The 23,331-nt window shown below is 39.2% G+C and overlaps 1 protein-coding gene and 1 long non-coding RNA gene across 7 annotated transcripts in view; both read left to right on the forward strand.

The window, feature by feature from the left end:
- LOC124291418 (PTB domain-containing engulfment adapter protein 1-like) overlaps positions 1 to 18,465 on the forward strand; it is an 85,725-nt gene extending 67,260 nt beyond the window's left edge. For 5 of the 6 annotated variants that reach the window (XM_046728443.1, XM_046728416.1, XM_046728423.1 and 2 more), the window contains 11 exons: positions 2,729 to 2,793; positions 3,787 to 3,858; positions 4,929 to 5,027; positions 10,048 to 10,185; positions 10,406 to 10,522; positions 10,910 to 11,014; positions 12,647 to 12,727; positions 15,801 to 15,948; positions 16,278 to 16,370; positions 17,505 to 17,647; positions 18,032 to 18,465. In XM_046728443.1, coding sequence (XP_046584399.1) covers positions 2,729 to 2,793; positions 3,787 to 3,858; positions 4,929 to 5,027; positions 10,048 to 10,185; positions 10,406 to 10,522; positions 10,910 to 11,014; positions 12,647 to 12,727; positions 15,801 to 15,948; positions 16,278 to 16,370; positions 17,505 to 17,647; positions 18,032 to 18,112 — 1,142 coding nt within the window. In that variant the 3' untranslated portion in view covers positions 18,113 to 18,465. The remainder of the gene's footprint in view (positions 1 to 2,728; positions 2,794 to 3,786; positions 3,859 to 4,928; positions 5,028 to 10,047; positions 10,186 to 10,405; positions 10,523 to 10,909; positions 11,015 to 12,646; positions 12,728 to 15,800; positions 15,949 to 16,277; positions 16,371 to 17,504; positions 17,648 to 18,031) is intronic. The other variant, XM_046728431.1, reaches the window with a different exon arrangement.
- A 61-nt stretch (positions 18,466 to 18,526) lies between these two features.
- Positions 18,527 to 22,744, forward strand: LOC124291469. The gene is made up of 2 exons (XR_006902219.1): positions 18,527 to 20,164; positions 20,236 to 22,744. It is a non-coding gene; the product is annotated as an uncharacterized LOC124291469 (long non-coding RNA).
- Positions 22,745 to 23,331: the final 587 nt, after the last annotated feature.

Raw genomic sequence — 23,331 nt, forward strand, 5'->3', positions numbered from 1 at the left:
TTTGGGGCTTTTAGTTATTTTTGTGAGTTCTCTAGTAATTGTTGTGTTAGGTTTTGTTAATTTTTTTGTTGTATATATTAATTTATAAATATTATTTGGGATGGGGGAACGGGAGGAACTCTAACCAGATAATCTCTTGTAATGTAATTCTTATAACTCATGAACTTAATGACATATTTTCATTCTCACCAGTGAGTATCAGTTGGGTGGAGTACAATGTATAAATGAACTGGCCAATTAAATATTTGCACCAAATGATTTTGTAGCCGCTTTTACTTTGAGAAGGTGTCCAGCATTGAGAGCTCTATTATTACTGTGAATGTTTGTCAATAGACTGGAGCAAGAAGTTATCACAATGACATTCTGTGCCCATATCTGTTGAGGTTATCAGCCCATGCAACTGTTCACTATCTGCATCACTTTAAGTCAATTTTACTGTTATTATATGGAATAGATTTTCTACATTTTCAAGGCTGCCCATATTTGTGTTAGACTTAAAGGCACACTATCACACCACACTTCTCAAAAAATCAATATTACATTAATACTAACTATCAGCACCCAGCGAAGCTACCATATAATTCATTCAGAATTTTTTTTAAAAAGTTCGAATGAATTAATGCAACGTTGCATTACTCCACGCTTGCGCCCTCTACTGACCAAACTTTATTTCAAGCGAACCCCATAGAGTTATGTCCCTTGGAATGCTCTTTACGAATATCCTATAACGCAACTTGTGATTACAAACAACGACAACACTGCGTGCGACAGTTATCGATGTACAGAGCAATCGTTTACATTCCATATATGGCAAGTGTTATCTGCTTGGAAGCTGTTCGCCTCGAAGTTTCAATTATCAGTTTCAGGCAAGTCATAAGGGATAACAGAGACCATATAATAGAGGGACGGCCCTCCCCAACAGTTTATCACTAACCATCAGCGCTACGGCCTGGCATGTAACTGATACACATCGACACCCTGCTGCTAACTTCCCTCTACCGGTACACATGCTCAACAAATGCGCAGACATTCGCAAATGAGCACTCTGGTAACCACGTAAACAATATTGCGTAATATCCGGACCAAGAGTTAATTCCCTTAGCGGGATTTCACCGGCTGCGTTTGACAGTTAAGCATTACATGGACAGCTCCATTAAACTGATTACAATAATCTTAATTTTTATCTTATCTCTCATTTGCACATGTCAACTGACAACATCGCAGAACATGTATCATTCGCGAAATGCGTGTCTATTATATGGTCTCTGGGGATAATAAGTATTTTATTGCATCAATGGGAAGCTAAAGTGAGTGCATATGCCCCAATATATATATTATAGACCAAAATATTGTCGAAAAAAGCGTGACATTGTGCCTTTAAGGTTCAGACTATCAGTCAGAGGCTGCTTCAACATGTAGATATTTCTGACAGTAGTTCCTCTCAGTTGATCTCATTTGCATAATTATCGGACGGTGATACCAATGTTCCCTCAAGAAATTTGTGGTATGGCAGCTTTTTCGTTCATTTGAATGTTGCTTCATGGATCATAAACATCACATAATAGAAGTAAAATATTCCTGCCAAAATCTTACATAATACAATTTGTACTCTTAATGATGCATGATGTTTGGTAATTAAGGTACAGAGTCGGCCAGATATTTCTTACACATGTATATGATATTTATGATACAGGCGTCAACTTGGTCACCCATTTCCCTGTCAGTTTTAATGATACTAGACATCACATCAAGTCTGGCATTCAGGATTTTCAATAAGAAATATGTCAATAGTATTATAGATCAGTGTGTTCGGTAATGGAACGGAAGGTTCAATTCAAGATTTCATTTTGCTGACCTGATTGGATATGGCTTATGTCTGTAATATTTTGATCCATGTTCTGTTGTCACTCCGCCACAAATGCAATTATACCTGGCCAAACCTCATGAATACCTTAAGAAGATTAGGTATCTGCCGATAAAGAATTCATATCTGTATGGATTACTTGTATGCACAGAACGTCCCCATGTTCCCTGGCCTCAGAGCTTTGTTAGGGCGTACCGCATTTCCTCTGCTAGATGCTTCTATTATTTTCATGCAAATTATTGACACAGCTTGCATTAAAGGTCGTGTCTATTGTGTTAAATACTTTCATACTGACAACTTGCTGAATCCACAATTCTACAGTCATACAATACTTGTGAAGATCTGGGTTAGAGTTGGTCTTCAGCAACCCATGCTTGTCATAAGAGGTGGTTAATGGGATTGGGTGGCCAGGCTTGCTGACGAACGAATGAACGAACGAACATATAAAGGGTGCATATGCAGGGAATAGTCAAAATATATTAAAGTGAGTAATCATTACATGCTGTAGATTATTATAATAGGGGATTTAATTTCAGCAAATGGTAGACCCGCCTCTATTTGAGATCTGGATCTTGATCCACAAAGTGGTCGTAGCATGGTGACATTCGTAAGCCTGTGATGAACCATGGAGTTAAGATGGATCATATTGCTAGGAATGGATCAAGACAGTATAGGAAGTACAAATGCTACGAGAAAGGTTACGAGATCTTAGGGTTACTTAGATTTAAGAGAACTTTGTGAAACAGCGCTGACATCTATAGCGTTTATAGCAGAGAAATACGGTAGTTTGACTTGCAATGAGACAGTTACATGTTCATTATAAGGAGAGTAAAATTGTTAATATATCATTTGTGTATTGTACAGGTAACAAACAGTGGATGCACCCCTCCGATGCCCTCTTGAAGGGCCATATCCTGTACAATGTCAAGGTGAGTGTACTTGCAGTGATCATGGTCATGTCTCCAGTTTGTGTGTCATTACTCATGGAAGTGGTGGTACGATGCATGATGTATGTTTTTCTGTATCGATACAAGACAATGCAGCCCATGAAGATGTGGTTTGAATTGATCTTCTGCAAGCCATGCTTGCTGTAAGAGGCGACTAACGGGATCAGGTGGTCAGACTCACTGACTTGGTTGACACATGTCATCATATTCCAATTGCATAGATCAATGCTCATGCTGTTGATCACTGGATTGTCTGGTCCAGACTCGATTATTTACAGACTGCTGCCATATAGCTGGAATATTGCTGAGTGAAGTGTTGAACAGTAAACAAACAAGACAATACACTATCATAGATTACTTACATTTACTGATCACCCATTTTGTTGTCTGCCAACTTTAGAAAAATGCGTTGTTATAGTTTTCACTCAAAAAACTGCTATAACCATGTTCTTCAGCTAACTTTTCCGTTTGAATTTGCTCCGAAACATTTATAGTCAAATTCTTTCCCCATTATTTGACATAGATATATCTATCACAATACATGTGGTATCATGACCTATGTATCATCATGCGTATCATGAGCTTACTGTAACTATTCACAGGCTAAAACTGTTGTTCTGTTCAACACAGACTGTCTGACATTAGGATGGGCCCCAGAGTTAGACTTGTGTACAGCTAGACGCCAAGACATTAGGAGTGATCGACCTTGACATTAGGAGTGATCGACCTTGACATTTGGAGTGATCGACCTTGACATTTGGAGTGACCTTGACATTAGGAGTGACCTTGTCAATGACCCAAGAAATTGTCAAACAATCACTCGTCTTACCTTGAATAAGCTACACAGTCTCAATGAAAATTCAGATAATGACTTTTATCATGAAATTATGTGATTTAACTGAGATCACGAGTGTTCCAAATGTGCTCTATGGTTCTTCAGTGTTGTATTGTACATGAGTGGCCCCTATGTTTCAGTTCCTGGGAGAGTGTACGGTGGATAACCCAAAGGGGACAGAGGTGGTCAAGGAAGCTATCAGGAAAATGAAAGTAAGTAATGTGAAAAGTGAGTGTGTGGACACTAAAAGAAGTATAATAAACCTGGACATTGAGACCAGCAGGCTTCTGTTATTAAACATGTAACAAAGAAATACGCATCCTAAATAGGTTAATATCGGAATGTTCTTGAGTATCACTACCACTGATATGTGCATTCTGTTTATTCTGAAATTCCAACTTCTCTGATGTTGGCACAAGGTAGTATAATAATAAATTTAGAACAATTGTCTCAAATGGCCTTACACTGTCTGAAGGAAAGAAATTGTATATTCGTCAGTAACTGAACTGATTTGTGTATATTGATCTGAGTGAAATTCATACTCGTGAAGATCCAGGTTAGAATTGATCTTTAGTAACCCATTCTTGTTGTAAGAGGCGACTAACGGGTTCAGGTGGTCAGCCTTGCTGACTTGGTTGACAAATGTCATCATATCCCAATTGCATAGATAGATGCTCATGCTGTTGATCACTGGATTGTCTGGTCCAGACTTTAATATTTACAGACCGCCGCCATATAGTGGATATATTGCTGAGTGTGGCGTAAAACTAAATTCACTGACTCGCCATCACGCGCTCACGCGCTCACTCACCAACCCACTCACTCAATCAATCACACACACTTCACTCCACTCACACTCACTCACTCACTCAACTCACACACACTTTCACTCACTCACTCACTCACTCACACTCACTCACTCACTCACTTTCACTCACTCACTCACTCACTCACTCACTCACTCACTCACTCACTCACTCACTCACCCACCCACCCACTCACCCACTCACTCACTCACTCACTCAGGTTTCTAGGTTTCTTATTACCATACTCAAGAGTTTCAACAAAGTGGTAAATATTTGAGGTCTGCGTCACTTTGCATTATTCTCCGAGGTCAAGATGGCATGCTGGGAACGGTGTTCAAACTGGCGTAACCCAACCCAATTCAGAATGTGTCATGGATAATTCTAATTCTATATTGCAGCCTTTCTATCGACATGCATCATATAAAACGCTCACCAATCTGTGTGTATTAAAACTGAGACATTTCTTCATCTTCCAGTTCAACAAGCACATTAAGAGGGCAGAGGGCCAGAAACCTCCCAAGGTAGAGCTGACAATATCGGCTGATGGGGTGACGATTCAAGACCCACGAACCAAGGTATGGATGGAAGTAAAGACCATTATCATAGTAACTATTCGTTGACAAGAGACAACCAAATTAATCGGGTGGTCAAGCTCAGTGAATTTCAATTGATTGATTGTGTGTCATAGTACCCCTACAGCATGGGTTATTGATCATGACATCAATCACTAGATTGTCTGGTCCAGATTTGATCTACCACAGGCTCTTGTCATTAAGCTGGAATAATGCTCATTGACGAATCCACGGTGGGGAAGTAGAGGTTGTTTTTTTATCTCTCTTTCCCTCCCCCCCTCTTTGAAAATGACTAAAGACCACATTGAAGTTAATGTTTTGCATTGGCAGAGCCAAGGGGGGTTCAAAAAAAAAAAAGAAAAAAAAAGAAAATTCCTGAATCTGCCTGTGCTGCTGATGTGGCATCCAACAGGAAGACATGAGCACACATTGCTGGAATTATGGTAATTATGGTGTGGTATGTCATATCCCTAATACCCTCCACACACGACATTCTCTCCATGGTGTGCAGTGCAGATGGGATTACAACTGTGCCAAATATTTATAAGCTACTGCTGCAGGATGTAATTAATAACTCAGCAGTCATAATTTGGTTTCATCACAACAGATAACTCTTTTGGCCAAAATTACAGAGGATCTCTTTCTTGTGAATGAAAGTGGTGGAGATAAGCCCTTGTAGCTTATATGTTGTTGTTGCTGCTGTTATTATGATGTTGGTGAATGTGAGTAAACAGGGCTTATTGCTACATAAGGAACATCTATCCATCTATCAAATCCACCCACCCATCCATCCATCCAATCCACCACCCATCCATCCATCCATCCATCCATCCATCCATCCATCCATCCACCCAATCCATCCAATCCATCCACCCATCCATCCATCCTTCCATCCATCCATCTTATCCACCCACCCATCCATCCACCATCCATCCATCCATCCATCCATCCATCCATCCACCCACCCATCCCATCCATCCATCCATCCATCCATCCATCCATCCATCCATCCAATCCATCCATCCATCCATCCATCCATCCATCCATCCATCCATCCATCCATCCATCCATCCATCCATCCATCCATCCACCCCATCCATCCATCCATCCATCCAATCCATCCATCCATCCATCCATCCATCCATCCAATCCATCCATCCATCCATCCATCCATCCATCCATCCATCCATCCATCCATCCATCCATCCACCCAATCCATCCATCCATCCATCCATCCATCCATCCCATCCATCCATCCATCCATCCATCCATCCCACCCATCCATCCAATCCACCCATCCATCCATCCATCCATCCATCCATCCATCCACCCAATCCATCCATCCATCCAGGAGCCAAGGGATGATGGGGTAGCCTAGTGGTTAGAGCATTGGCTTGTCATGCCGAAGACCAGGTTCGATTCTCCACACGGGTACAATGGAATATTGCTAAAAGCAGTTTAAAACCATTCTCACTCTCTCCAAGAGCCAAGTTACTGGCACTGACGGCAAATATTATACAATCCTCACAGTGATCTGTGTGTCAGGCTTACATGGAGACATCTGGGTCAGGCCCGGCTCGTGTCGCTGACCGACGCTATCACAAGCATCTGGTTCTGCAGGCAAAGTCACAGGAGACGCTCCTTCAATCCACTTGACGTAATCTTTAATAATTCTGGAGCAGTGATTGAGGGTTTGAAAAACAATGATTTACCAAGTCAAGGTCATGTTAGGTCATGTGAGAACCAAACCAACTGATAACAATTTTAGATTTTAAAGCTGAAGTTATGATGAGATGTGATGGGGATGTGATCCTTGACTGCTGGGATGATGACGGATTGTTTTAATAGCAAAGAATTAGGTGTCAACGTCTTGAACGTGTGTTGAGTAGTATAATTGTATATTTATGTAAGTGCTAGAATACAACAATTTACTTGCAACATGAAAATGTTTTTTTATTGATAAGTAACTGTCTTGGGTTAAGCATCTTTAGAATACTTTTATACAATATTTCAGTAATATCGTGACATGCTGGCTACATTAGGAGGAAAACCATGGGGATGGTGTTGTCAGACCATGAATTGTTATCTGAGTGAGTGAGTGAGGTTACTTTTACGTCGCACTCAGCAATATTCTTGCTATATGGCGGCGGTCTGTAAATAATCGAGTCTGGACCAGACAATCCAGTGATCAACAGCATGAGCATTGAGCATTGGGAACCGATGACATGTGTCAACCAAGTCAGGAGTCTGACCACCCGATCCCGTTAGTCGCCTCTTTTGACAAGCATGGGTTACTGAAGACCAAGTCTAACCCGAATCTTATCTGAGCTGATCTCAGATTTCCCCCCATGATTTGAGAGAGATCCTGGTATGAGTAATGGAAGCAACTGTGCATAACAACCATTTGGCCATCTGTGATGTCTAACCTCTAATCGTTAACAGACATTAAGTTTCTAATGTGTTTGTCAGTCCCAGATCTGTAAAACATCACAGTGTGAAATGGCTTGGAGATAATTAACTGTTGCTTCAGAGACTTTGATTTATTTATGGCTCGTTAAAACCCACTTGTTAATGAATACAAGATGCTTCCTATCATATCTCCAATGGAGAGAGGCAGATGGTGTACCACAAACTGCAACTTCAAACTGATCTATTTCTGAACCTTTGCTCTCAGCTTTTGCTGTTCCTCGTAATATTTTTATAAAAAATGTGTAAGCTCCAATCCTGACTGGACCATGTGACTTTCAGCCAATGAAAAGTGCTGATTGCTAAATGAATCACTCAGGGCAACTAAAACAAGAAGTTCATGTTCAATAATTGAAACAGCTGTGTTAGAGATGTAAATTTTTTCCGAGGCAACCAGTGATCCCTTAATTATTTAAAATGAACCTAGCTACAAGAATGCGCCTGATATTCCACAGAGCATAACTATGCACCGATCATGACATTATTCCAAAAATCTGATGAAGCTTGCTAACACAGCAGGATGCTTCATTCTGTGATCTGACATGACCTCAACAGCTTACTGAACTGTGCATTTATGTTTTATGAACATGTGATGAAACTGAACAGGCTTGAGGTCATTGGCAGTATCTATTTCTGTTTGTATAAAAACATATCCTATAGATATATATGCATTGTGAGTCTTCATGCAACAATACAATACCCTATATGTTTTCTGTATTGAAACAGGGTCGGTGGGGTAGCCTAGTGGTTAAAGCGTTTGATCGTCACTCCAAAGACCTGAGTTCGATTCCCCGCATGGATACAATTAGACTAAGGCTTAGTCTCTGAATATATATCATTTTGATAGTAACAAACAAGCCCATTTATATTGAAAAGGAGCCCCAGGGAGACCAGAGATTCAGAACCTGAACCTGAGGAAATCTAGACTTGCTTTATTCAGGGCTTTAGCACTGCAGAGAGGGCTTGGCAGTAGGGAAAATAATGTGGTTCAGGGACTGTGAGACAGACTAGGGTACAATGTGTGAAGCCCATTTCTGGTGTCCCCCGCCATGATATTGCTAAGAGAAAACTAAATTCACTCACTCACTGGCACTCAAACTCACTCACTCACCCATCACTCACTCACTCACTCACTCACTCACTCACTCACTCACTCACTCACTCACTCACTCACTCACTCACTCACTCACTCACTCACTCACTCACTCACTCACTCACTCACTCACTCTATTGAAACAAGATAATACACTTACTACCACTCACTAAGGACATTCCCCATCCCAAATATTGTCAGTCCAATATCACAATATGGCTTGTAATCAGCATTTCATGTTCACTGTAAAAATTGCTTTGACAAACTTAGCATCTAGAGAGCAGCTCTTCCTTTGAGACCTGCTCTGAAATATTTCTAGTTTTCACATGATTTAATGTGAATATGTGTTTCGGGATTTGAATAGTAATGTGACCTACGTATGTGATATGCATCGTATCGGTTCATCCTGAACATCCTCTTAGTCAATCGGGCGTGGGGTAGCCTAGTGGTTAAAGCGCTTGATCGCCACTCCAAAGACCTGAGTTCGATTCCCATGGGATACAATTAACTAAATTCACTCACTCACTCACTCACTCACTCACTCACTCACTCACTCACTCACTCACTCACTCACTCACTCACTCACTCACTCACTCACTCACTCTATTGAAACAAGATAATACACTTACTACCACTCACTAAGGACATTCCCCATCCCAAATATTGTCAGTCCAATATCACAATATGGCTTGTAATCAGCATTTCATGTTCACTGTAAAAAATTGCTTTGACAAACTTGCATCTAGAGAGCAGCTCTTCCTTTGAGACCTGCTCTGAAATATTTCTAGTTTTCACATGATTTAATGTGAATATGTGTTTCGGGATTTGAATAGTAATGTGACCTACGTGCTGTGATATGCATCGTGTATCGGTTCATCCTGAACATCCTCTTAGTCAATCGGGGCGGTGGGGTAGCCTAGTGGTTAAAGCGTTGGCTCGTCACGCCGAAGACCCAGGTTCGAATCCCCACATGGGTACAATTTGTGAAGCACATTTCTGGTGTCCCCCGCCTCGATTCCTGGAATATTGCATAAAGCAACGTAAAACCAAATTCAGCCAGCCAGTCATAGTCAATCACATTCAGGGCACACCTGGATACACCCTGTCCTGTCAACAATTAAGTTTAGTATTTTTAGAAATGCTTTAAAAAGACCATAATTTCTGTTAACCTTTAGGATACATTTAGTCATAGAAAGACAGTGGATGGGAGGTTAGTGGGTATAATAGTTTAATGGATCAGGTGTTCGTTTGTCATGAGCCAGGTTTCATTCTTAAATAGGTCCAAATTATAATAATGGTGAAACGATGCTTTTGGAAGCACCGCTCAGCATGAAGACTCTGGCATACATCCTGCAGTTTCTCTGCAACATAGATATTGGGTAATAAATCATGGCTTACCTGGTATTACGTATGATCTGTAATAGACGATTAATGATGTAGGATTTATTGCTCACTGTCTTGCAGATGATCATGCATCAGTATCCTCTCCATCGGATATCCTACTGCGCTGACGACAAATCGGACAAAAGGATGTTTACCTTTATTGCCAAGTCACCAAATACTAGTCAACACTTCTGCTATGTCTTTGACAGTGATAAGTGTGTAAGTATACCAAATATTTAGTCATCGTATCCCTATCTGAAGGTGCAGCTGCACATCTTTCAAATTTTATTAGTTAATTTATTGCCGTCATACTGATAGTAAAATACTGTAAAACATTTCTTTAGTAATATTTTTCAATGATAAAATCGATTGTAGATATTAGTGATTAATGAAAAAATTCAGACAAAGGGATAATTGCTAGGTGTGTGGTTTCTTTCAGGCGGAGGAAATCACTCTGACCGTGGGACAGGCGTTTGACCTGGCTTATAAGCGCTTTCTCGAGTCTTCCAGCAAAGACATGGATGTCAAGAAACAGTTTTTGCTTTTGCAGAAAAAGGTATACCTGATGTCAAGTACTGCATGATGTCACAATATTAGTTTTCTATGAACTTCATTCATATATGGGGGTGGTGGGGTAGGCTAGCGTTTGATCGTCACTCTGATGAACAGCGTTTGATTTCCCACATTGGTACAATGTGTGAAGCCCATTTCTGTTGTCCCCATATTGCTGGAATATTGCTAAAAGTGGTGTAAAACTAAACTCACTCATTCATTGATGTCTTATTAAACAAAATCATAGTTGTGTTTGAGCAATGGTACATGTTAAATCAGCAGTATTTCTGACTGGTTTTGTATGTACTTAATGATGCATCTAGACATCTGATGTATGTCTAATAATGATTCATTAATCATTGTGAGGTCTTCATGGTAATGCTGTTTCCAGGTCCAGACGCTTACATTTGAAAATCAAGAGTTGAAGAAAAGGATTTCAGAACTGGAATCAATCAAAGACCGATCGGATGTCCAGGACTACATGAAAAGTAACCAGGTAGGTTACAGTCACATGTCATCGTGTGTCACCTTGTCTCACTGGACAGTCACATGACCTTCACATTGTGTCTGTGTCATTGGGCAATCATACGACCTTCACTTTGTGTCATTATATGGTCTAAAGTCATGTCACCATTTTTCATTGGACAATGATGCCAGGGAAAGACACCTTTCAAAATTTCCCACTAGACCACAGGACCAGTGAATGGACCGGCATAAATTTCACACACTGTGACCTTGTGTCACCTTGACCTCTCACCTTATGTCATTGGAGAGTCACGCGATCTATAACTTTGTCACATGACGCTGCTGTATTACAACACAATGTTAAAATGTTGGTCTCTACTTGAACAACAAAACACCTTTTGCTATGTTCACCCTATCTGACTGGATAGTAACAAATATGCACACCATCCAATCAGTTCCATTCTTGTGAACCCCGCCTTGCAGCAATCTTCTCCCGCTGTGCAGTCATTGTTGATTCTATGGATAGAACTTCTAGACTTGTCTTTCTGCATTAGTAAAGGATTATGTTTCTGTTTAGCATGCGCATGATACTGAAGTAATTTCTGCTGTCATATTTATGTATGCCTTGTATACTGATGGAAAGAAGTAAGGGAACAGTTTTGTTGAAACTAAATTCACATGACCTCAGAGGAAAACCAGCTAATGTTTGGAAAAGTAAACATTTGTTTATGGAACGCTTCATTAATATGAAATTTATTAATCATAGCAGTATTCTAGATATTTCCCAATTAACTAATCAATCAATGCATATTGAATTTTCATTGGCCAGTATGAGAGCCAATAAGCATAAGCATGTTTTTGTTCAATATCAGTACCAGGAAGTAATATTTCTAGATAATAATCTCACAAACATAAATTAAACAGTCATGTCGGTAAAACACAGAGTGATCGCATGACCTAATGTTATTTTGATGACATTATACATTGGGAATTTCACTGAAAGTAGAGCAAATGAAGTATTCTGTTATAAAATTCTTAAAAGAATTTTGAAAATACCTTATTGTATCATATTACAATAGTTTCATGACTCAGGTGTTGGCTTTTCGTGACTAATGTGTTCCTTTACTTTTTCCCATCAGTATATTCTGTTTCTGCGTGAGAGTCATTTCCAACTTTTAGTTTTATAAATTAAGAAGTTTTGTCTCTATTTGTCGTGCTGCATGAAGTTATCTTATATTGTTATGAATGTAATTCACATTGTTTTCTTGTAAAGTAAAGGGTCAGGTGAAGTTCACAATAAATTATATTTTTCGGTTTCAGTTTAACATTTTTCTGTTCTTTATGTGCACTGCAGTTATGGCCCTTGAGCAGGCATGGCTGGTTTTATTTTTTGATATTACATCATTTTGATGTCATATTTTATAACTGTCTCATATTTATGAAATATTTATACTTGTTTAAAATGAACAGTATTCATTTGTATGTCAAGTTTATGTTGATGTTTAAAACTGTATTAGTAACGGAAACATAATCATTTGCAGAAAGAAAGCCCAAAAAGTGAAACTAGCCATATTCCTGCATTTGTTATGCAACAATGCATCACATGTGATCCAATGCTTATGACATTCCGCATGACCTTTGCACCTGTGTGACCTCTCTGCAGATATCTGACCTTTCAACTGTGACCTATAACCTCCAGGAAAGTTCAACAGATGATGATTTTTCTTCCCCATCTGAACAAGAGGTAGATTGAGAACTAAACTGTCTGCATGTGTTTTATGTCTGGTGTTCCATTCTTGTAGTGAGAATTTCAGATGATGTAAGATCAGAGTGGTTACTTGGAATTTTCAACAGGGAGAACCAACTACCAAAATATGATTCTGATGACCACACAAGATAGGCAAAAGGGCCTTTCCATATGTACTTTCGAAAGATTCCTTATTCACAAGAATAATCATAAAGATGGGGCTGCCTCATTGGTCTAGTGGACTGAGTCTCTACCTAAGCATTCACTCGTTATGCCAAAGACGTGGGTATAGTGCGTCAAGGCCACTTCTGGTGTCCCTGGATATGATATTGCAGGAATATTGCAAAAGTTGCATAAAACTTTACTAACTCACTCACTCTACCTAGAAAAAGTTAGTTATTCTATCCCCTTCTGACTACTGTTAAAAATTGGTACTTGGAGCCCTACATTGATGGCATTAACCAAGGACTGGTTTGGAGTCAGTAAACCATGTCTGCGTTGGGTACATGCTGTCGTAAGAGGCGACTAATGGGATCGGGTGGTCAGGCTTGCTGACTTGGATGACACATGTCATTGTATTCCAGTTGCGTGGATTGATGCTCATGCTGTTGATCACTGGATTGTCTGGTCCAGACTCGATTATTTATAGACCGCCACCATATAGCTGGAATATAGCTGAGTGCGGCGTAAAACTAAACTCACTCACTCACTGTGTTGGGTGACCGTGTTATACTGGAACATAGTGCTAGATGGTGCTAGATACTATCTGGCATTATAAAACTGGCAGGGGTGGAAATAACTTTAAAATTGCCAGTGTACTCCGGTACAGTGGCACATGTAAAATCACTTGCCCTGATAATTTTTCCATTTTTAAATAAACAACATAATTAATATTGGAAAGTCAACTGGACACCGGTACAGTGTGATATACAAATTTGCTTGCCCAACAGAAAAAAACATTGGACTCGGGCAATGGGTTATTTCCACCCCTGACTGGCATTAGTATACTCATATGTATACAAAACTGAACCAGATGCTAGATTTCACAGACTTTGTGTGTATAGAGATGAGGACAGAACTGACAGCGTTGGTCAGAATTAGGATTCATATTACAGTAAATAAGAAGTAAAGCTGACATGAATCATCTCCCTCTTTAAGCTGTCACGCCTGGCTATGACTGGAATACTGTATACAGAACAGTCAAGTGACCATTGTCATGGCCTGCTCGTTCAGCATCTGTAGCCATCGTAACCATGGCAACTGTGGCAGTAGTATTGCCAAATTAATTCTAAACTTCTTTAAGTTGCTGGTATGATGAAGAGTGAAGAAGAAAAGGTTTTATGGATTGCCAGCTTCTTTATGGCAATAGGTGTGACATTTTGGTGCAGATACATGCTAACACATCACTTGCTTGATAACAGTGTTTGCATTACAGAAAGGTTGTATTCATTGCAGTGAAGAAGTTGTCAATCCATAACATTTGATCTTCAAATTAATTTATGACCTGATATTTCTGTTCAAAATATACACTGTAAGCCATTAAAAAAACACAATTTGACATTCATACTTACTTTACTCACACTAAATTAAACAGATATAAACCTAACTGGCAGATATGTTCTGAGTGAACATCTGTGAATAATTTCATCTGAAAATGTCCAGTCAACAACAACATCAGTGACGCAGCAACGACATCAAACAAAGGAGGGGTCACTTGCAGTCAATATCGTGTGTGTCCACCGTGCGCTGCAAATCATGCTCGCAGTCTTTGGGGCATTGAAAGACACACATTTCTCAGGTACAGCTGATGGATGGTCTGCAGCCTCTGATGGTCTGTGGTCTGATCATGACACCACCCCCCTCCAAAACGATCATGTTCAAGGATACGGATTGGCGCAAGTCTTTCTCCTTTACGTCGATAAATCTGTTGACGTCCATCTGCAAAGGATAAGTTAAACCTGGATTCATCTGAAAAAATGACATCTGGCCACGTCCTGTTGCCAAGATTGGCCCCATTTGCTGCCCATCGCTGTCTGGCAAGTCTGTGGCGATGCAATAAGGTTGGACCACGGTAGGGGTGACGACACCGGATGTTAAAGGCAGCAAGGCGTCCTTGCACCTTTTGGGCGTTGGAATGACGTTGACTTGTCCCAATTGTCCTCCTTGCCTAATTATCAGCTGTTTGGAACCGATTTCGCAAGTGTGAAACTCGGATATTGCGGTGTTGTTGAGCTGTTATCACAGGTGGTGCACCAGGTCGCGGACGATCAGCAACACTTCCGGTAGCCCGAAAACGTTGTCTGAGTCGACTTACAGTGGATGGATGCACATTAAAGTGCCTGACAATCATCACATCTGAAGCACCTTGGCTGACCATACCGATAACCTGATTCCTTTCGTCTTGTGTCAAGTGTGGCATTTTCTCAAAGTGATTGAGTTCCACAATTCCTTGTGCTTTTACAGGGCCTTGGTGCAGGTAATGCATGTGCACAACGTGTTTCATGAATGTGGCTGTGTTTACGAGAAATGTCAAAGGTTCAGTTTTCAGTATCAAAGTTCATGTGAGAGGAATGCTCCGGGACCTGAACTCGAAATTGGCCAGAATAACAGCCTTTTATCCCTACATCCTCTGTATCACAGTTAAAAATCTTCAATAGAACTTTTGTAAGTTTCAGGACAACAAATACCAATTGCGTTTTTAATGGCTTACAGTATATATTAAATTCTTTCAAAATGGACATGACACAGAGCTTCTATCTATCTATCTGATGTTTCTCATGTGTTCATGTGTTTCTGTGGAATAGGTATTTTTAACATTTTATACATTACAGAAGAAACTATGATATGCACTTAAAAAGATTGCTTTTCTAAGACAAATGCAACAATGAAATGAAAGTTTTGTCAGTTTTGTATTTAGAAGAACGGTGTATATAATTACAACATAGCAGTTTTTAGGTGAAGTTTATTTTTCACAAGATGACTTTGTAAAGAGTCAATTAGAAATCAGTAAAAATACTAATTGATGTTGTTATTATCAGTTCGTCCATATTTATGAATATGTTGTTGGCAGTCTCAGTCAGCAGTTGGCAGACGTCTGGAGAATCTTGTGTTCGATGACTTCCCTCCAGCATCACAGACCAACGGCACCAATGGAACCAATGGCAACTCAACACCAGGTGGCGCTCAACGACAAAACTCTGCTCAACCAACTCCCCTATGTATGTTGTCATGCTTGAATTTCTCAAGTAAAAGAACACATAAAATAAATTTGGCCTTCATCGAAGCAAAATAATCAAAAACTTGGTTTGATTAATGGATGTTCTGATTATCTTTTGTAATACCTCAAATTTCATGTCAAGTGTGTAATATATGAAATAAACAAAATCTTAAAATTTTTAGTTTGATTCATTTGGAGAAATACAACATGGGAAGAGTTTCTATGTCTATTGAACCTATGTTTCTTGCATTTTAATCTTTCTGTTTCACCTGTGTGTAATCCTGAAACTTTGACTTAATTGCCTAAATCAGAGTGACGTGTGTATTTTAGTGTCTCCCCTTCCCCCATCAACGAGGACGCGAAGTCACACCCAGCCTGCTGCTCAGGGTGTAGCAGCTGCAACAGCCTCACAGAAACAGAAAGGTTCGTATAAGCCTTATACCTGAGCACCCGTGAAGTTTCGGGTTTGAATTGGTCTTCAGTAACCCATGCTTGTCGTAAGAGGCGACTAACGGGATCGGGTGGTCAGACTCACTGACTTGGTTGACACATGTCATCGTATCCCAATTGCGTAGATCGATGCTCATGATGTTGATCACTGGCTTGCCTGGTCCAGACTTTAATATTAACAGACCGCTGCCATATAGCTGGAATATTGCTGAGTGCGGTGTTAAACAACAAACCAACCAACCAACCTACCTGAGGAATGGTGTATTGGATACTTCAATTGTTTCTAGCTATGAGCAGGGCGGTGGGGTAGCCTAGTGGTTAAAGCGTTGGCTCGTCACGCCAAAGACCCGGGTTCGATTCCCCACATGGGCACAATGTGTTAAGCCCATTGCTGGTGTCCCCCGCCGTGATATTGCTGGAATATTGCTAAAAGCGGCATAAAACTAAACTCAGTCAGTCAGTCAGTCTAGCTATGAGCAACCTGTGGTTATGTTCTGAAGTATTGAAAAATGTATGAAATATGTGTGTGTATTTCATTATTTATTTCTAAAATAAATGTCTTTTCACCCTTATGAATTACTTGAACATGAGATCAAATTGCCATCTATCACTGGTCATAAAACCCAAGTCTGACTAGATATAATCCTGGGCTTTGATCCACAATTGATCTCGGTGCAAGGTTGATCATAACTTGTGTTCCTAAAAGCTCAATCAGTCAAAATACACATTTCTTTAACACTGACTAATGAGAGTTGGGGAGTCTAAGATCACTTTGTGGAAGCTATGATCACTTTGTGGGGCTAAGATCACTTTGTGTATGCTAAGATCACTTTGTGGATGCTAAGATCACTTTGGGGAGGCAAAGATCACTTTGTGGATGCTAAGATTACTTTGTGGGGGCTAAGATCACTTTGTGGAAGCTGTGATCACTTTGTGGGGGCTAAAATCCCTTTGTGGAAGCTATGATCACTTTGTGGGGGCTAAGATCACTGATTGTGTTTCTCCAAGATAGGAAATGTCCCTCCCCTGTGTCCCTTAATCCTACCCTCACATTAAGCTAAAATATTGCTCACAGAGCTTTAAAACCCACTCAATGTTTACCTGCAGGATTCAGTGGTAACCCATTCTCCCCGACCTCCATGGGAGCTGCCTCGTCATCGGATCCTTTTGGCATGGGAGTATTCAATCCATCGACTTCAGAGCTGGACCGGGCTATCCAGAACGTGGACCAGGAACTATTAGATTTACAGGTATACATGCAAGTGGGATTGTTGGCTAACACAGAATACTAATGTACTTGTTCATACTATGAGATGTTTTCTATAAAAGAAGAGCCACACAAGTTCTTTCTTGAAATCTCTATATTGTTTATATGTTTTTTTTCAATTTATTCTTTTTTGTGATAAACGAAGTTTTAAACCATGTCGCTACTTAGCTGCTGGGATGGTAGAAGGGTGGTAATATCGATAGTTTTGTTTCAGCATAAATGTCATGTAAAACTGGTATTTCTTTGAAGACTGGCAGGAAAAAACTGGCCACTTGAGGTATTATTTGTCATTGTTGGTCAGTATAATCAAATAAGAATGTATGTACAGGTAAATAGTATTGTACTATTGACTCTTATTTTGTTTCAGACTGGCTTCAGTCGAGGGCTTTCAATAGGAACAGATGATTTCTCATTAGATGACCTTGACCCCTTAAACCAGAGGCCATGAAGTGATGGCCGCTGGGTCAAGTTGAAGGATATGTGATGATTGAAAAAAATACTCCTTTGGGAGACAAGAGAGTCTCATGCTATTTTGTTTACAGATATTTTGTACATACACCCACTTGATGTTTGTATTTTAAGCATGAAATACATGCACTCCTTGTCATTCTTTTGCCGTAAAGATATTTTTGCAGTTAATTTGTACATTATGAAGGACACTGATTGAATTACCGGATTATTGATGGCTGAAAACTAAACAAAAAGCATCACTAGACAGAACCAAGTTTCCAAATGGCTTTCCGCATGCAGGAACTAGTCATAAAGATGCAGTATGATTATGTTTAAGGAATGTGATGACCTTTTGCTGACCTTTCCTTGTAGCCTATAACCTGTGTGCTGATTGGTCTGTCAATAACGAGATCGTTTATTGTCCTCCGCGATGCAACGAACATGCTTTGCCTAGAAGTTTGATATTGATCAGAATATCTATTATATGTATAACAACAAATATCAGATTTACAGAATTATAGAATAGAGGAACTCATTGATCAAGGAGCAATCTGTTTGGTTTTTTTTGTATGAAATATGCACACAGTTTTCATTTGCCGTAGAAATGTAAGAAATATGCAAATGTTGTAGCTTTAGGAATATATCGTAATACATGTGGGAAAACACCTCAGCTTAGTGACCATACCAGGCCCATGGTTGGTGACCGGAAAGATTTATTTTTACACTTTCTATATTTGTATTTTATAATTAGTTAGTGGAATTTACATGTTTTTCACCAAATCATACAGTAAGGTTATTCGCAGGAGCAGAGAGAGAAAAAGCTTTTTGAAACTTTTCGTGTTTTATACTGCATACTGTTTATGTAATGTGTTTATTTGTGGAGCATATCCTGTTGTCATGGCAATGCAAGTTGTTTTATGTCGACCACCACACCTTCATTCCAACAAAAAAATATTTTTTTTCGGGACCAGCTTTTATCACATCAGTGATTCAGGCTGCCAGGGTTGTTGTTGACTTTTAATTCTATATGACCGGTATTTGTAAGAAATATGACATCCTACCCTTGCATTTGCAGAGTAGGGCCAAAAAATAACAATTTGCATATTTATACTGCACAGTTTCTATTACTGAATGTAATGCTAAAAGCAGTATAATATGAGGGGCGGTGGGGTAGCCTAATGGTTAGAGTGTTCGCTTGTCATGCCAAAGACCCGGGTTTGATTCCCCACATTGGTACAAAGTGTGAAGCCCATTTTTGGTGTCCCCAACTGTGATATTGCTGGATTATTGCTAAAAGTGGGGTAAAACTAAACTCACTCAATACTCTATGACCCCAGTCAGGATAGTATGCACTTGAGTCATTCTCAACTCCTTGGGGAGTATGCAAGATATCAATGCCTATATTTGAAATAAATGAAACTCAAGATGCAAATGAAGCGTGAACTAGAGCATATATTCAATGTTGTTTTGTTTTAAATTTTAAAATATACACTCAAATTGCAAGTATATCTATATGGTGGTTTGGTTACTAAGGATTCCAGTTAGCCTGAAGCTGTGTCTTTTTTACAGTGTATTGCTATGCATTAAGTGATATTCTTCCCTTATCATTCCACTGGGACAAAGAATAGGGGTGTTTATACTAAACGATTCCTCCTTCCTCTGGTGAATCATATTTAGATGCTGTGTTGGCATGGTAACATTCCTGTGTTTTCTTTGTGATGTGTGGATTGGTTTATCTGATTATGCAACAAGCTTTGATGAAAATATTTATTCACATTTGTTACATTCCCTATATAATAAAATAGTGCTGTAATGATCTATTACATTCATGAATTGTCATGTCAAGGGGAGGTAACTCCTTATCTAAGGTTATCTGCTTGTGTGTTAACTTGCTCAAGAAATGAAGCTTTTTACTCTGAATGAAGTTAGCATGTCAAAGGGAAGTAACTCCTAGTCTAAGGAGGTAATATGTACTGCAGAGTTATGACCCTTAGCTATTGCATGTTTCCATGTCAAATACTGGACCGTCTGGTCTGGTCCAAAATTGATTGTTTTACAGACTGAGTGAGTGAGTTAATATTTAACGTCACATAGGCAATATTTCAGCCATATCGTGACGAGGTTTACAGACTGAAATCATGTAGCTGGAATATTGCTGAGAGTGGAATTATACATACAAACAAACAAACATTCTGCATATCATATTGAACATGTGCAACAGCGGCTATTTAGATCAGAATAATCTAGTCAAGTTCATAGAGCTGTGTAGTAGAGTGTAGACTCTGGTTAAATGAAGTCAGGTCTGCTTCCCATAACTTAATCCATACCTAAATTCAGTAATCATTTGTTTGTGATATATGCAAATTAAGTTTGTGCTGCATTGCACTGAGCAACAAAAAAAATGACCCTTGAAGTCTAGTGATTAAAGTGAACCAACTGCGTCAAATTATTCTGAATGTTGAACCAAACCAGTAATAAAGACTTAAGACAAGAGGCAAGAAAATAACTGTGTTCCATTTTAAGTATGGAATAAAAATTTTCAACAGGAATGCAATTTGGCTAAGCCCATGTCAAATAGTCTTCTGTATAGGGCGGAGGGGTAATCCAGTGGTTAGAGTGTTCACTCGTACCATGCCTCCCGGGTTCGATTCCCCATATGGGTATGATCTGTGAAGCCCATTTCTGGTGTCCCCAACCATGATATTGCTAAAAGTGGAGTAAGACTAGACTCACAAACTCACTTACTAGTCCACTGTAAGAAGTATTCAAGGGCAAGTGGAATATATTGTATCTTGTAAAGATCAATTGTGATAACTTGTTGGGATAGTAAACATTTCTCATTAATTACATCACTGATTCAGTGATTACCTGGAGAACAAGCAGATTTCCTTTAAGTGTGTATTTTTATACTAATTTAATGTGTCACTTTAATACTCAGATTTTGAATTTATTAGAACCAAGTACCCACCTCAGCTTGGCAATGTTGTATGAGTTGATTCCCCTGTGCCATCTTCCCTCTATGCAGAAAGGTCCAGATTGTGAAGATCAACATTCATCTAATGAGTTGAAGTAGTGATGTTCTCCAGTCTAGATTGTGGCAAGTGAGACTGGCTCTTTATATGCACAAGGTCCACAAGTGACTTCCAGATTAATGTCACCAGCATTACTACAGCCATACTACAACTGCAATGTTATGGTTAGAAATGGTTAGAAATCGTCTGTCCAGTCTTGAAAGCTACATTCACCCTTCTAAATTGGTCTTTTTTTCACTGATTGGATTGGACTAGATCGTTACATTTCTGCACATAGCAAATAAGTTGTACGTTGATTATTTTTATTTGATACATTGTTGTATATACCTGCTATTATGCATCCCATTTTGCACTTTCATCAGATCTTACGTAGATTTTGTTTAGTTGGTTGATAAATAACAGCATAATCATGAACCGTGTTTTGTGGATTTTCATGCAATACTTTATGTAGTTTGCACAGGCCCTGCAACAAATATATATACTGAGGGAAAAAAAAAGATCACATGAAAGGACAAGTGTTCCTTTATTTTTTTCCAGGTTTCTTCACAAGCTTTGCATCACATAGCTTGTGGAGAAACCTGGAAAAAAATAAGGGGACACTTGTGCTTTCATGGGATCCCTTATTTTTTTCCCTCAATATAGTTATCTACAGTTAGAAAGCCAAAAGGGACCACCAAGTTTAGTTCGTTATAGCCATGTTTTGTTTTACAGATTTCGACTTAAATATACTGCAAGTGTGTGGGACCAAAAATATAGTTCGTAATATCCATCACTGCGTAGTTTACTGTTTCCAATCCAGCCCATGCAAGTAAATAATAGTCGGCAAGTCTAGATTACAGGGCTTCTTTTGGTATATTTTATAGAAACTTTTTTCTGTAAAATGTTTTTATTTCAGAGGACATATACCTGTCTATACTTCATGGAGCCATATTGTTGATGCAACTGTGGATGGCTCTAACGATATATTTTGATGTGATATCATACGCAGGATGATTCTTAAATAAGTTCTCATTAAAATCTGACTCGTTCCACAAGGCGATCTTATTACTGTAATTTTTAATCTGTGCTGTGGAGGTTATGATTGTCTTAGTGCTATTATTGCTTTGATGAATAGGGCCTGCATCTATTGCTCTGATGTGATTCCTCTCTGTAATAAGGACACCTTTAAAACTGGAAGTCTGGGGTCACAGTACCGTAGTAAGATCTTGAGACAGAGAGGTGTCGCATTGGAATAAAAGATCGGAGTTTAATGAGATTACACGAAGATGTGTCTTGTATGGTCTTTGGGAATACTATAAAGACAGATAAAACTAACCATTATTCTATTATCTTGAGTCAGGTATACTAACATTGGTTTAGAAACAATTCCACAATTCATTTACATGTCAATTTTTATGCTTACATGTACATATATCATTTTGTATAGTTTCTTATTCTTGTATCCATGGAGATTCCAGGGGAGAAACATTCCCAGCAATGTACGTTTACCGTAAGGGGATACTCGGTACCTTATTGTGCATCATTAAACTGCACTTGATGGTGATTACAACTGGATGGTGTTTCTTGGTAAGTTCAAATAGCCGGAAAACTCACTATCTGGACGATTTTCAGACGTTACGAAAACATCCGTGTAAACGGGGCTCGACTGTATGTCAGTTCCTTGTCCGTTTGGTCCAGACTTGCTCACCTCCATGCATACAGATGGAATATTGCTGAGTGTGATGTTAGAAACAAACAAATCTGATACTTGTTTTTTAAATAATTATTATGAAATCGTACTATTGTTCTTGCAGTAGAGTCTGAGCCAGAAATTCATTATATGTTTTCTGTATGTGCTGTTTAACAAGTAAAACTAACGTAACTGTAAGTCATTATGCAAACTATATATAAATTATACATCAACCATTACATGGTTTAAGTGGCAGTAGAAATACTTGGATCGGTTGATTGTTGAAATATCTTATCCCTTTGGCATCATTGCTTTTACTAATGACAGTGTATGAAATAAGGCCCATCTGACCGCCCGAGATGGGCTAGATTTCTGCCGGACGGTCTGATTTTACAGCTAGCCAGCCCGATGGACGGGTGAAAAAAAATATTCAGATAACGTGTCCACTGGCCTATTTAGGATTTAAGAAGGACTGGTTAAATCTCCTCTGGCCTGGTAAGTTTTTGAAGTTACCAG

The sequence above is a fragment of the Haliotis rubra genome, unplaced genomic scaffold, assembly GCF_003918875.1.
Source record: "Haliotis rubra isolate DU_JTF1 unplaced genomic scaffold, ASM391887v1 Scf113, whole genome shotgun sequence".
Classification (NCBI taxonomy): Eukaryota; Metazoa; Mollusca; class Gastropoda; order Lepetellida; family Haliotidae; genus Haliotis; species Haliotis rubra.